The sequence below is a fragment of the Vanrija pseudolonga genome, chromosome 2, assembly GCF_020906515.1.
Source record: "Vanrija pseudolonga chromosome 2, complete sequence".
In the NCBI taxonomy this organism is placed as follows: domain Eukaryota; kingdom Fungi; phylum Basidiomycota; class Tremellomycetes; order Trichosporonales; family Trichosporonaceae; genus Vanrija; species Vanrija pseudolonga.
The window spans coordinates 269,943-284,824 of record NC_085850.1 but is presented as its reverse complement, the minus strand read 5'-3'; the positions used below and the strand labels follow the sequence as shown (position 1 = coordinate 284,824).

General features: G+C 63.4%; 1 protein-coding gene across 2 annotated transcripts; it reads right to left on the bottom strand.

Moving 5' to 3' along the window:
* Positions 1–85: 85 nt before the first annotated feature.
* On the bottom strand, positions 86–3,546 carry nit-4_9 (Nitrogen assimilation transcription factor nit-4). Of its 2 annotated transcripts, XM_062768384.1 has the most exons (11): positions 3,433–3,546; positions 3,299–3,331; positions 3,224–3,261; positions 2,915–3,182; positions 2,605–2,860; positions 2,290–2,551; positions 1,895–2,251; positions 1,682–1,858; positions 1,488–1,642; positions 551–1,452; positions 86–486 (listed from the first exon to the last, which is right to left on the bottom strand). In XM_062768384.1, exons 1-10 carry the CDS (start codon positions 3,505–3,507, stop codon positions 749–751), a joined length of 2,325 nt encoding a protein of 774 aa, XP_062624368.1. In that variant the 5' UTR covers positions 3,508–3,546; the 3' UTR covers positions 86–486; positions 551–748. The 2 variants fall into 2 exon arrangements, with proteins under 2 accessions (XP_062624368.1, XP_062624369.1); XM_062768385.1 differs by having other exon boundaries at positions 86–1,452.
* Between the last annotated feature and the right edge of the window lie 11,336 nt (positions 3,547–14,882).

Here is a 14,882-nt window from a genome sequence, read left to right as displayed (position 1 = left end):
GCGCCGCGTCTCGGCGCCCAGATGCCCAGCACATCTTTGATCAGTGATTCATGTCTTGCAGCCTCGCATCGTTGCCCGCCATGATCCACACACACCACTGATCCGCTCGCCGGCTCGCCGACACGAGCTGACGAAGCATCCTTTCGGCCACGCCCGGGTGACCCCGGACAGCTGATCCTTCGGTCTCCCTCGGCCCCTCGGCCTGGCGATCGTGCGGGGCTCGTCAGCTTGGCGGGAGGGGTGACGATCGCGGGCAACCCGCACCGGCGACGACGAGGCCCCGGGTCCGGCGATTGTTATCGGCCAAGGAGGACGGGGCGGGCAGCGTGCCTATCTTCGGCGCTCGCTCGCTTCGTCGATGCAGACAGACGCCAAGACGACGTCGCCGCTCGGTCGCCGCTCGCTTGTTCGCTCTCGCTCGCGGGCAGCGCTGTCAACGTGACCCCGCGCGCTGCACAGCTCCGGCCGTCCTTGTCGTCGTCGCGCCAGGTTTGTGTCGGCTGTGTGGCCGGGTGTGATGCCGGTCGGTCGTTGTGGGACGTGCTGATGCCAAGGTGGCGAGGCGACTTGGCGGTGGCTCGGAAGGAGGACGAGAGACTTGGAGGTGACGAGGCGACACGACCCCAGCGTGGCAGCTGGCCAAGATGTTCGTGACGAGGCCTGCGGCCTCTCTGCTCTCACCCCACTAGCCCACTACGATACATTGATGATACAGCGTACAACACCCTCTCCCACCCCGCTCCACCCGCTAGCTATCCGGGACGGAATACAACCACGACATGTCGACGTCGGCCGCCGTCGGCTGGATCTGCGGCCCCGACTGGCCCGACGTCGAGCTAAACTCGCCACCGCCGAGCCAGCCCCAAAAGTCGCTCCCTGGGCCGACGGCAGCATTGTCCACCAGCGTGGGCGCAACGACGGGGTTGCTCTGGTTGCTCTGGGGCGACGTGTCGGTCGTCGTTAGCGCGGCCGTCGCCAGCGAGCTCGTGTCGTTGCGCAGGATCGCGGCGAGCGCAGACTCGAGCGTCAGGTTGTTGTTCTCAAACGTTGTCGGCTGGAGCGGTGGTGCTGTGCTCTTGCGGTTCGGCGCCGTCGACACGAGAGACTGCAGCGAGTTGGCCGAGTTGATCGAGTCGGGCGAGGTGTGCGCTGCTGTCCCGTTGGTCGTCGTTGCCGGCTGGAAGTCGGACGACGGGACCTCGGGGTTGACTGGAGGTGGGCCGATGGCGCTGATGATGATCGAGGCGATCGGGCCGGGGAGGGTAGACACCTTTTCGTGCAGCACCGTCACTGGGCCGCGGAGTGCGGCAATGGTCGTCGACGCGTTTGACAACCGGTTCAGGCACCACTGCAGCGACGTCACGAGGACGGCCTCCTCGTCCGAGAGCCAGCCTTCGTTGGTGCGCAATCGGAGCTTGCTGAGGAACACTAGCGCAGCGGTGTAGATGCAGTCTGGGGTCAGTTGTGGAAGCCGGATGCCAACTCACAGCAGTGGGAGAGTACCGCCTCGCGGTCAAGGAAGTGCGAGTGGCTCAGCTGGGCGAGGATAGAGATTTCGAGGGCGGATTTCACGCTCGAGTCTTGGACGACGCCGACGGCCTGTCGGCGGTCCAGCAGGATCGACAGCATGTGATAGAGGCAGCTGTGTGGGTCAGCAAGGAAACAGCGGTTGTCCACCCACTTCAAGTTGATGATGTGAGCTGGGGGAACACGATCCGGCTCGTCCTTGGGGCTGAACTGGAGTTCTGGGGGCAGCTTCTTGCGCCATTCTTTCAATGCGCGGTGGATCGAGTCGAGGAGCGGGGCACCAGCCTCACCACCTCGTCCCTCGGCACTCAATGGGCAGCTGAAGCCATTGCTTCGTTGTCAGCACAGCCTTAACCTGTGTACCCACTCGTAGAGCAAAATATCGTTCATGATGATCGCCAGCCGCGACGAGTTGCAGAACGTCGACAGCTCGAGACTCGGGGTCGACTTGAACGCCGGGAACTGGTCGAGGCGGTTGCCCACTGGCGTCCACGGCGCCGCGTCGAGCTCGACGTCCGGGTCGATGGGTTTTGGCGAGTCGCGCGTCTGCTGCAGCATCGGCATGCGGCCGAGGTACGTTGACATGGTCTTGTCCCAGAGGTACGCCGACCAGAACATGTGCCGCCGGGATTCGAGCTCTTCCGTCGAGAACTGGGATTCTGAGGCCGGCGTCTTGCCGTCGAGGTGGATGCCGAGGTCGTCAATCATGCGGATGGCCATGCCGCTGGAGGTCAGTGGGTGCGACAGCGGCGAGCCACCTACAGATAGACCCATGCCGGGGAGACATGCCCCAGGGACATGATCTTTGCACTCAGGGTGAGCAGGCCCGCGATCGCAGACAGCGAGCTACCACGCTCGACCTCGCGCAGGACGAGCAGCTTGGCCTGGGGCAAGAAAGGGTCCGACGGGTTCATGCCCTCGCTGAGGAGGTTGACGTCGCACGCGCGGATCACATGCGTGCAGAGGCAGTAGAGGAGGAACGGCGAGAACATGGACTGCGGGGTGCGCGGGCGGTGCATGTCGCCTGTGGGGGGTGGGGTGAGCAAAGGCCGGTCGGTAGCTGCAGCTGCCACTCACGCATGAACGTCTTGTGGTGAACAAAACCGAACATGGGCTGGACCCAGGTGAAATGCATTTTGAGGACGTACCTCCACACCTCCTCGTTCATGACGGGGAACGAGGCGGCGAGGGCGACGCGATCGATCCAGTCCATCATGAGATGGTGCTCGATGTCTAGTGCGTCCGTCACGAGGTCGGCCTGCGCTGGCGGCGGCGACTGGGCAGTGTTCGCGCTCGAGAGGTAGTACAGCGACGAGGGGCCGTGGAGCGCGGCCTGGAGAAGTCAGTATCCTGTCCTGCCAATGACACCCGACCCAACCCAACCCACCCGATTGTCCGTATCCGTCGATATCTTGACCTGCTCCTTGAAACTGTCCACCAACGAGTCGAGCTTCATCGGCCTGGTCGCGATATTCGCCATGCGCTCCGAGCCAAAGCCGTCCGGGTTGGGCCCCGTGGCGGGGATGTTCGAGTCGTCAATCAGATCAAGGATTTGGTCGCGCTCCTCCTTGGACGCATGTTTGAGGCGCGAGAGCGTGTCGCGCAGCTTGGTCGCGTGGTCCTCTAGGTCGTGGAGGTATTTGGACGACGGGATGCTGGTTGTTGTCAGCGAGGCACGAAAGAGACTGCAACCCACCCTTTGTAGATGCACTCAGTCTTGAGCGTCGTGCATAGCTGGTGGGTTAGTAATTGCCATGATCTCTCAACCCACCCTGCATCGCGGTTGTCCGCCATCGCATCGTCGCTGGGAGTGTCAGCCCAACTCGACTCCAGCCTTAGTGATAGATCTGCTCCGCCTCGCTCGCTCGGAACAAACAGCCCCGAGGCGGTCGCACCTGCGCCCACCTTTTTCGACCTGCAGCTCTCGCAGGCAAAGTTGCGCTTCTTTGGCGGCGCTGTCAGACTCGTGACGGCCGGCATTGTGCGTGCGAGATGGGCAAGAGTTGCAGTGGTGGGTTGTGGAGTGGAGGAATGGGCAGTTGCTGAGAGATCGTCCAGAGATCAATAGCCGAAGGAGCGGAGATGGGGGGGTCGGATAAGGAGAGTGGTCAGGCGGGGACTCGGCGACGAACAGAGATGAGACCGAGGCAATGCGGCGGTGACGGGCACGGCGACGGCGACGCTGGTGGCGATGGCGACGGCTATCAGAGACGGAGGAAGCGCCTATGCATCACAGCCACCACCGCAGAACACCACTATTGTCCTCCACGCCGACGCCGACGCCGACACCACACTCACGCGCCACACAGTAATTTTCGACGTCCACCCACGCCCCTCCGACTCGTCCACCGGCATACCTGCGCTATCACCCATCAGCTACCCACGAAGGCGACCTGTCGTGATATCTGGTATAGCCACGGCAGCGATGCCGGAGCGACGCGTGGATGTTGGAGCAGTTCCGCGAATGTGGCGGGCTATCTCCGCACATTGTGTAGCCCGTGGACAGCGTGCCGCCGGCGTCGTGCGGGGACGATGCCAAGCTCTAGCGAGCTAGGCGGGTGCGCGGCGGGTATGTACCCCGGCACACCCCGGCCTCTGTCGTATCTGACAAGGACGACAAGGCTGTTTGTCAGACGTGTTGCATGTGGCATGCCTCGCCGCGAGTCGAGTCGTCGCGTCGTCGTCGGGTCTTCGGGTCATCGGCTACAACAACAGTGACGTCATGGATTCCATCAACTATTCGGATAAGCACGTCCACCACCAGAGAGAGCAGCTCGGCGAGGTCTGTCCAACTTACTCTCATTCATGATCATGCACGACGGCGACGGCGACGACGGTCATGGCGACGACGAGGTGCGGAGGGACCGGGGGACGAACCGATAGGATCGACAGTGGTGTGTGTGTCACTACACGCCTCCACCGCGCCTCGTCGCCCTCGTCCTCCTCGTCGACGCGGTGGGCACCCACTCACGTCCTTCGTCCAGCCCGCCCACCATTAGCCATGCACACCACATGCAACATAACAGGTCCACAAGATTGAGCTGACTGCCTACTGAACTGTAGCTGGCCGAGATCGGCGGTCACTGGCCAGCGGGCGGGCGAGAGCAAGCTGCTGCCCGGCGCCGCCATACGGCGATCCCAACGTGCTCGTCATCTCTGACAACTTCTCTTCCCCGTGGCGTGCTGCTCGACATTGCGACATCCTCGAGGCCTCAATGCCTCGTTGCACGACACACACTACACGCACAAGTCGACACACACGGCACAAACTGCACACACGACGTGCGACACACACAACACACGCCCGTCGCACCGTCGTGACGCCCGTCGTCATCGTCACCCGCCCGCTCGCCGCCCACGCAACAACATGCCCACACAACACCACACACACACCTCATCCAACCGCCCTCCTCGACGATCCGACTGGCTCGCTCTCCTTGCGACAGCAGCACTCACCCCCACCCACGCCCGCGCCCTCCCACTCGTCGTCTGTCTCTTCCTCTTTCACTCTCTCTCCTTCTCTCTTCCTCAACGCTGCACTCTCTTAACCAGAGCGTAGTAGATACAACCTAGTGAGCTTCACCGTCACCCAGCGAGAGCTCACACCAGACCTCAAGCAAGAACAAGCACAAAGCAAGTCTTCCTTCCCCCCGACGCACCCGATGACCCCAGAACAATGTCAAACAAGGACAATCCCGACGAGGGCCCGGACTGGGTCGAGGCGACCCCGACTCAGCTGTCCGACCTCGCCGAGTCGGTCATCGCCCTGCCCGCGCACGAGCACCGCGCGTCGCTCGCCGAGTCGACGACGTCAAGCAACGCCGCGACGCGCTCGTCGTGGCCGTCGCTCCTGCGCGCGTTCACGCGTAACCGCGTGCACGCGAGTGAGCCCGAGCCGATCGACGAGGACGAGCGTGCACAGTGGACCAGTGGCACCAAGTACGCCACCGGCGAGGTCGTGTGGGTCGGCGACCAGCCGTGGCGCTGTGAGACCGAGCACACCGCCGAGGTCAAGGTACGTGTCTGCGTGCAGCGTTTGGTCGCGGCGAAGCTCACACACACAGCCATCGGGCGCTGACCCCAAGTGGACACGCCTCGAGTACAAGACGTACACGCAGAAGCACTACCGCTTCAGCGAGCACGCGCGCCAGGAGTCGCTTGCCGACACCCAGAGCGTGGCGAGCACCAGCAGCGCGAGAGCAACGCCAGTGGCGACACTGCCAAGATTGACGCGACGGCCGAGAAGGCGGTCGTTCAGACCAAGGACGTCACATTCCACGCGGTCGAGGCTGCGACCGCGCTGCTTTCCGGCACTCGCGCTCTGCCTGTCGGCCTCACCAGCGAGGGCACCGCCACCGCCGTTGTCGTCGCCACCGAGTCGGCCGAGACGGAGGCCACCAGCGAGGCCTCAGTGGCGATTGCTGTCGAGCTTGCCTCCAAGGCCAAAACCGAGACCGTCGAGTCTCACGCCGTCGACGCTGGCGAGGCACCTGCCGCCTCCACCACCGCATCGACTACCGCCATTGTCCTCGAGGACACGGCTGTCACTGGCCCCGCGCCCCAGGTCATCTCGACGGTCGAAGCCACGGCCGAGCAGCTCGCCGCTCCCATAGCGACCTACGCCTCGGCAGTTACCTCTCACGTTGTCGAACATTCCTCCAAGGAGCATGACGTCCCGGAGGCTCGCGAGCCTCATGAGGTTGTGGTGGTCGAGAGCGTCGTGGCCCAGGGTACCGAGGTGACCGGACTCAGTAGCATTTCGGCAAGCGAGGCTACCGCACCTACCGCACGCAGCATCGAGACCACCGCTGCTGAGGCGATCACCACCCAGGTCACTGCCGAGTCGTCTTCGGCCTCTAGCAGCCTCGACGGCCACCCTGTCGTCGTCGAGCACGACGCAGACACGTCGGGCGAGCTCGTCCCTGCGACCGTGGCCACTGCACCCACTGCTACCGAGAACCTTGCTGCCTCAGTCGACGCCGAGGGCGACGGCGACTGGCAGGTGTTCCACCGCCGCCGCTCGAGCTGGCGTAAGGCCAAGGAGGCTCTTGTCCCTGCGCCCAAGTCCGCTTCCAACCAGGCGGAGCTCGCGCTCGAGATCGACGACGAAGTCGTCGTGCCCCACGTCGTCGCTGACGACGAGCTCATCGCGGCCGACGACAAGGTCGCCATCCCCACCATCGTCACTGACGACGACGATGCCGACGACGACGGCTACGAGTCGTCTCCCGCCAGCATCACGTCCATCGCCCCATGGGTGGCGGGTGCGTCGTACACCACCGGCACCGTTGTGTCGTACAACGACGAAGTCTACCATGCTCTGGTGGACACGGCCGATTCGCCCGATTCGACCGCGTGGGTCGAGGTCGAGGCTCGTGAGCGCTCCAAGCGTCCCCGCCGTCCCGGGCACCACGGCTCCGGCCACGGCAAGCAGCATGGGCAGGGACACAAGCGCAGCGTCAGCCGCTCGCGCCGCCGTCGTCGTCGTGAGGCGCGTAAGGCGACTCTCGGCAGTGTCGGTACCCTGTCCTCGGACGACGAGGATGAGTCGGACGCCGAGTCCGACGCCGAGTCGGACTTCGGTGAGGGTTCTGGCACCGTCATGCCTACCGAGGCGTCGACGCCGCGTGCCATCGATGTCGGATCGACGACCGCTGAGGTCGCTGCAGCGCTGACCGAGGTGGCTGAGAACATTGTCACGGAGCGCGGCACGGAGGCCGCCACAACCAGCGTCACGGGCTCGACCACTTTCCTTACGGAGTCGACGACCACTCGCGCTGTCGAGACCGCCTCGGACAGCGGTGGAGCCTCCCTCGAGGTCGCTCAAGTCTCCGAAGCAACCGAGGCCGTGGCGCACAGCGTCTCGACCGCGACTGAGTGGACGATCAACACGTCTTACGCCGCGTCGGCGATCGTCACATTCGCCGGTGCCTCGTGGCTCTGCCTCAAGGAGCATGTGGCCCTCGAGCCCCCGTCGGCAGGCGAGTACTGGTACATGCTCAACGTGGAGAGTCTTATGCACATCGACCTGTCGGCGCTGTCCCTCCACTGGTGGTCCCGCTCCGAGCGGTTCGCTGCGGGCACGCTTGTGGTTTACAACGGGCTCGTGTACCGCTGCATTAAGGAGAACGTCGGCGAGGTGCCCCTCCCCGGTGCTTATTGGGCTCTTTATGAGGTGAGTTGGGCCACTGGATCTGTACTGACGGCCTCAGGAGACGAACGCTGCAGACGAGGTCGCGTCTGAGGATGCCGACGTGATTGCATACGCCGCTGCCGAGGCCTCCACGGCCACAATCAACGAGGCAGCAACTGAAGAGGGTGTCTCTACTGCTGTTGCATTCGGCAGCACGACCCAGACCACCCAGGTAGTCCCAACTTCGCCGCGCGACGTCACCCGTACCCCCGATCTGCCCACCGCAGTCCCCGTGTCGCCAACAACCTCGACCAGGTCAATCTCCACCGTCTCCTGGTCTGTCGGCACAGCCTATGCAGTCGACCAGGTCATCTACTACCACCACGAGTGGTGGCGATGCGTCAAGGCGCACGAGGCTGTTGACGCGCCGACCCAGGGCGAGTTCTGGACTCGCGACGTCTCGGCGTCGAGCAGCGGCACTATTGTGCAGGAGTCTGTCGACGTGTTCGGAACCACGGCCATCGACGCCGTCGAGTCGGAGGAGACTCGTGACGTGCCCAGCACGGCGACATCCGTCACGGCCGCCGAGTCGATCATGACCGACGCCGAGACGGTCGTCGACCACACGTACTTCGGCGGCAGCGTAATCACCAGCGCGATGGTCGACGCACTACCTCCTGCCCTTGTCGAGATCGAATACGAGGTCCGTGACCAGTCGGCCGAGGCGTCGTCTTCTTCTTCGGTCGTCACCGCCACACTCGACTCGTCGCAGTCCGCGCCAACACTCGACGGCACTGCGCAGATGATTGCAGCTATCGATGAGGCTATGGCGTCAACTGTGTCTTCCCATGAGGATATCAACTCAACTGTGACCGTGTCCGAGGCCGAGGCAGCCGAGTCGACCGTCTCTGCCGACAATGCACCAGAGTTGACGGAGGCCGCTCAACAGGCCACCTCCGATGAACGCAAGCTCGACACCGTCCTCGACACTTTCCCCGCGGCGGAGTCGGCTGCGGCGCCTGTCACCTCGGTCACGGACACCGCTGTTGCGATATCTGTTCAGGATACGACCGCGCCTGTCATCTCTGATGCTGTCATTGGCGAGGGCACGCTCTCGACCAAACGCGAGCTTGAGACCGCAGTCGAGACTTCCCTTATGGCAGTGGAGGCTGTGAACCCTTTGGACGAGACGGCTGAGACTTCCTTCGCTACTGCAGGCAACAAGGCGGTCGAGACGACCTTCACCACCGCAGTCGGTGAGACTGCCGAGTCGACTATCGATCAGTCTCCCGTGGCCCTCGAACAGACCGCCCAGTTGACTGCCACCGCATCCGAGAGCAGGGCCCTCCACATCGTTGAAGACGCCACGCGCGACGTCTCGACTGTTGTCTCCCCCTCTGATGAGCTCACCCGCGTTTCGGACACGCGCGGCTTTAGCTTCGCGGCCGACTCCGCAGACACGATTGAGGCAATTGCCGTTCCATCCTCAAGCACAGCCGCCACTGCTATCGCAATCCTCGACGTCGGTCTCCTCGCGGCGAAGTCCGCCTCAGATTCTAAGGCGACTGACCTTTCGCTTGCAGCTTTCGAGGAGACTACCAAGCCCGCTGCAGAGGACGCTCTCTCGGTTGTTGGAAGTGATCATACGACCGAATCACCCGCTGTTCATCTCGAGGCCGCCGAGTCGGCAATCACTGTCTCCGAAAACGCACAACTTGAGGCCATCGACCATGGCGCCACTCGCTCCATTGGCGACCCGACATCGTCTCCTTCCCACATCGCCGCTGAGACCTACACTGTTGAGGCAGTGGACCAGAAGTCGAAGACTGAGACCGAAGTGCCCGCCGAGACCCGCGAGCTGAAGGTCGAGACGCGCCACACGGTGAACACCTTGTCCACCGAAGACTCTGCTACGTCACCCGAGTCCCTGCCCTCCGTCTCGGAGGAAGAGGAGAGTTTCATTGCCGCCGCCTTGGCCCCCAACCTCGTGGCAGTAGCTGGTATTTCATCTGCCCCGCAGTCAGGCGACACCACCGAGTGGTCGGCGTCTACGTTCTATGCGCTCGGCTCCACGGTCACATTCGGGGGCCACCAGTGGCAATGCGTTAAGGACTCCGTAAATGTTGCGCCTGTCGCCGGCGAGTTTTGGGCCCATGTCGAGACGGCAACCGATGACACCACCCAAGAGGTGACTCGCGAGATCGACAGCACGACGACTGGTGAGGGAGAGATCGACTTCGCCAAGGTCACTACCGCGTTCAAGGACTGGTACCGCGACTCCTCCCAGTCCAGGTACACCGCTGGCACGTCTCGTGGCAACGTTGGCACCTTTGACCAGATCGCCGCCTCAGCTGCTGAGTCGGTCGTCGCCGTCTCCGAGTGGTCTGGTTTCCAAGTCTACGCCGCCAACACGGTCGTGTCGTTTGAAGGCTCTTACTGGCGCAGCCTGGAGAGGTCTGTTGCCGGTATGACTCCCGCAGAAGGCAGGATCTGGGCCAAGATTGAGCTCAAGGTGCACCCCATCACGACGCTTGAGCAGCACGCCGAGTGGGAGTCCAACGTTCAGTACCTGGCAGGCACCGTTGTGTGGTTCAACGGCCAAGCGCTGTCGGCGAATCAGACACACATTTCGAGCCCCGAGGTAAGTCTGACCTTCAATCGCAGTACCACACTGACATTTAGTTCCTGTCCGATGACTGGATGTGGGAGGACGCCGTCGAGGTGGTCGTCGCCACCAAGTCCGTGCGCACGATGAGCCGCCGCACCTCGATCGCCGGCGACAGTCCCGTCAGACCCGACTTTGGCCGCTCCGACGCCCCGTTCGCGCCGTACTCGCCTCCTCCGAGCGGTGGTCGCTTCGTGCCCGGTACCTACCCCTCCCCACCGCGTCCGTTCAGTGCTCTTGCTCTTGACCGCCTCTCGCCAGTCCGTGACGAGCACGGAACTCCCCGCCGCCTGCGCGCGTCTCCACCTGACAGTCCGGTCCTTAGCCCAACTCGCGGATCCGTCTCGCCGCCGCCCCTCGAACGCCTGCCGAGCCGGTCGCCAGAGCGCGACCTCCCCGGGCACTTCCCCCTGTACAGCCGTCCCAAGCCGGCTTATCCCTCTCCTGAGTCGTCCCGCCCCCGCGACCTCGTTCCTCCCCCGACTCCTCGCGGCTCCGACACGATCCCGCTCTACCAGCCTCCGGCGGCGGACCCTTTCGGCAGCCCGCCCAGCCTCGGTGCCGCGTTCGAGGAGGCCGGTAGCGGCCGTGAGGCACCCCCCCTGGGCACTTCACCTCGTGCGGAGGTCAAGATCGCTAGTGGCCCCGAAGCGCGCGACGGCCACTCGGAGTCTCGCGGCGGGCTCGCAATCGTCGGTGGGCCTGGAACTTACTCTCGCCCGACATCAGCCTACATGCCGGGCCACTTCACAACTGCGACGGGTCAGTCAACTGTCCTCTCGGCCCCTGGCGCCTCCGACCAGGCCACAGTGCCAGCTGCTTCTTCGGTCATGATCAAGGATGGCCAGGGAGTGTCGTCTATTGCCTCGAGCGCCGTCGAAAGTAAAGGGTTCAATGTGGCAGCTCACACTGCCTCCCTCTCGGCGACCCAGGCTGCCACTACGTCCACCGGCTCCGACATCAAGGCCACGAGCTCACCCACTGCCTCCCCCGCAGCGCGTCAATCCCTTCGGTCGCTCCTGTTCCTGAGACCTATGCCCGCGTCACCAGGCTTGACGACAAGGCCGCTTGGTCAGTCAACACGCTTTACGCCGTGAACACGGTCGTTTGGTACGGTGGCGCCGCGTGGAAGTGTGTCACCGGGCACAAGGCTGTTGAAATGCCTTCTGTCGGCCTCTACTGGTCCAAGGTGAATGTCGGAATCTTCAAGCCGCCTCCGTGCCCGCCTAACTGCAAGATTGACCACACGCACAGGGCGCCTTCTCCGGCAGTGTCAGTCAAGTCGCTGGGCGAAACAATTGTGGGCTCCCCAACTGTCGCCTCCACTGCTGTCCGCTCGCAGACCTCGGCCAGGGAGCTCACAAGCAGCCAGAGCACGGCTCAGAGCGCCACCACGGAGGACCTCGAGATTGCGTACCAGGCTGTCACCAGGGTGGAGGACAACGTCCAGTGGATTTACGGTCGCTCCTACCTCGAGGACACTGTGGTCTGGCACCACGGTGTGGCTTGGAAGTCTGCCTTCACCCACACTTCGGTCGAGCCGCCTAACCCACTCAACACTCACTGGGCCCTCTACAGTGACGTAGCTACGCCGCCCCGCATCCCTCCGAACAACAACCTGCCCGCGCCCCCATCGCTCCTGGCACACCACATCGCTATTGCACAAGCTCAAACCGAGGCCATGTACGATGACGATGCCGCCACGGCTGTTGCGGCCATTCGTGCATCTGCCGCTCACAGATTTGAGAACGATCCGGACTTTGACCACCCCGACTTCCCTGGTACTCGACGCTACCTTCCGCCACCCGGCCCTCCGCCTTCTTACCTCGCTGTCGATGCATCGACAGAGACTGTCGTGAGTTGGTTGATGGCAACCAATACGTATTGCTGACTTCTGCAGACGGAGCAGACATTGGGTGCGGAAACGACGTCGCAGAAATACGGCAGCGTGGCGATCACACGCAGTCGCTCCTTGGACGAGTCGGCCGCCACAAAGTTCACCAATGCAGCCCGCTCGGTCTCCGACTCAGTCCGCCAGGTCCAGGCCCCTCCTAGCGTGTACGGCAGTATCTTCTCTTTCCCGTCGCGCGACACCATCATCAAGGGTTCGACTACCACGAATCAGCACGTGGCATCGGGTGACACCTCCACGAACGCCTTTACTGCCAGCACGGAGACAGTTGCCACTGTCCGTGAGCGTGTTGCCACGATTGAGGAGCACGCTGCATGGATCCTCAATGTCGAGTACGCCTCCGAGACTGTTGTGTGGTACAACGGTGTCGCTTGGAGCTGTATCAAGGCCCACACGTCGGTTGCCCCTCCGTCCGAAGGCGAGTTTTGGTCTGTCTACCGCGAGTACATTGGCGCAGACGAGGAGGCCAAGATCAAGTCCCTCAGCCGCACGGACGTCACTGCAGGATCCGGCCGGGTCGGCGTCGATAAGGGGTCCGAGCAGCGCGCGAGCAGCGATGTTCACCACGAAACTGCGGCGGCGGGCACTGCTGCCAACAACAAGGACCTGACTGCCGACGTGGCTGCTGAGACTGCGTTCGGTGTTTTCCCCGCCGTTGAAACTAGTGCCTCCTTCACCCCGCTCACGCGCAACCTCGACTTGGCTGCCAGCGCCACCGCCTCGAGTACGACTACGACCAAGCCGCACCGGCCTGTGCCCTTCGGCGATTACCTCCCCGCCCAGAGGCGCTCAACCGAGCGTGTTGAATGGAAGCCCGACACCTTCTATGAGGACGGCACAGTCGTCTTCTACAACAATATCGCGTGGGTCTGTATCCAGCCGCATCAGTCTCTCCAGGCACCTCCCAGTGACCTTTGGAGGTTTTGGGTCCTTTGGATGCGACCCGAGGTCGAGCACCCTCAGCCTGTCATCAACTGCGAGCCTGTCTCCAGCCACACCGACCACGTCGAGTGGAAGAAGGGAGCGCTTTATCTTGTCGACACCATCGTTTGGCACCGCGGCCAGTCGTGGCACTGCATGAAGACTCACCTGTCGGATGAGGTCCCCGTCGAGGGCGAGCTCTGGGAGCACCCTCGCTTCGCCGCCGAGCGGATCCTCACTGCCCCTATCATGACTGCCGAAGACAAGGAGGACTGGGTCATCGGTGTGCAGTACCCTATCCAGACGGTCGTGTGGCATGGCGGCCAGGCATGGTTGTGCCTCAAGGGACACAAGTCGGTTGAGGCTCCAAGCATCGGCGACCTGTGGACTGTGTGGATCTCTCCCGATGACCGCGGCCGCAAGGAATCCAAGACCTCACCGCGCAGCCGCCGCAGCACTGCACACTCGATCGACTCGCGCACCTCTCGCCGATGGTTCACCGAGCAGCAGTCGCCCGAGTCTCCGTTCTTCAGTCCCCGTCCCCTCGGCCACTACCCGTACTCTCCGGCGCCCCCCTCACTCCGTGCTCTTGATGACAGCTACGACCACACCTATGACGACGACGCACCGAACGACTTCACCGGGGCGCACTCGAGTCCATTCCCGGTCTACCCGGAGAATGTCGACTATGCCGCCCTGACCACGATTGACGAGCACGCCCCGTTCACGAACGTCACGGGCTACCTCCACAACACGGTCGTTTGGCAGGACGGTATTGCCTGGAAGTGCCTGGAGTCGCACATCGCCCGTGAGGAGCCGCGCGAGGGTCGCTTCTGGACGCGTGTCGGCCCGGGTCACACCCACGAGCCTCAGCTTCCTTCGCTCTACGGCCTGACACTTCCCGGCTTCCACGGGCACCAGGACGGACGCGACGTGCACGTCATCCACGTGTACCACCACTTCATCCCGGCTCCGACTCCCGGCTTCAACGTCCCCGATGTCCACTCCCCGAGCACTGTCATTGCGTGGGAAGCCATCACGACTGTTGAGAGCGAGACGCAGTGGCAGATCAACGCGTCGTACCAGGTCGAGTCGGTCGTGTGGTACCTCGGCGAGGCGTGGAAGTGCGTCGCGGCGCACACGTCGACGGCGCCGCCATACACGGGTGCTTATTGGGTCAAGCTGGACGTCAAGGGAAAGGGCAAGGGGTGCGGTTGTGGCGTGCACCATGGCGAGCGTGAGTGATGAGGTGAGTTTGCAACCAGGCTTCTACCGGCGCGGTGCCGACGTACCAGAGAAGTAGAAGTCGTAAGAAGAGAAGAAAACGAGTCGTAGTCAGGCGGAGTGCGTCAGCATTGCACCGAATGCACACCATGTCGTCTGACCCGAGACTCGGCCCGGTAGTGTACCGGACTGACGCGACTGACCAACTGACTGACCCAAGCGCGTCGAGGCGGTGTCTCTTGGCTGGCTGCGCGCTGCGCTCGCCAACATGTGACAAGCGGGCCCCCACGGTGGTGACGGGTGAGCCAGTCGAGGCTGCCCCGATGAGGAGCGGGATGGCGCGTCGGAGAGTGGGTAAGTGGGTGAGTGAGACGAGGGCCGAGTGTCGGTCGGACCAGAAAGGGGGGTATGAAACGTCAGCCGCCGGGCATCACAGGATGGGGCACATGGCTGCCGAGGACGCGCGACGGAGCGGAAGGCCAGCAAGCAAGCCACACGGC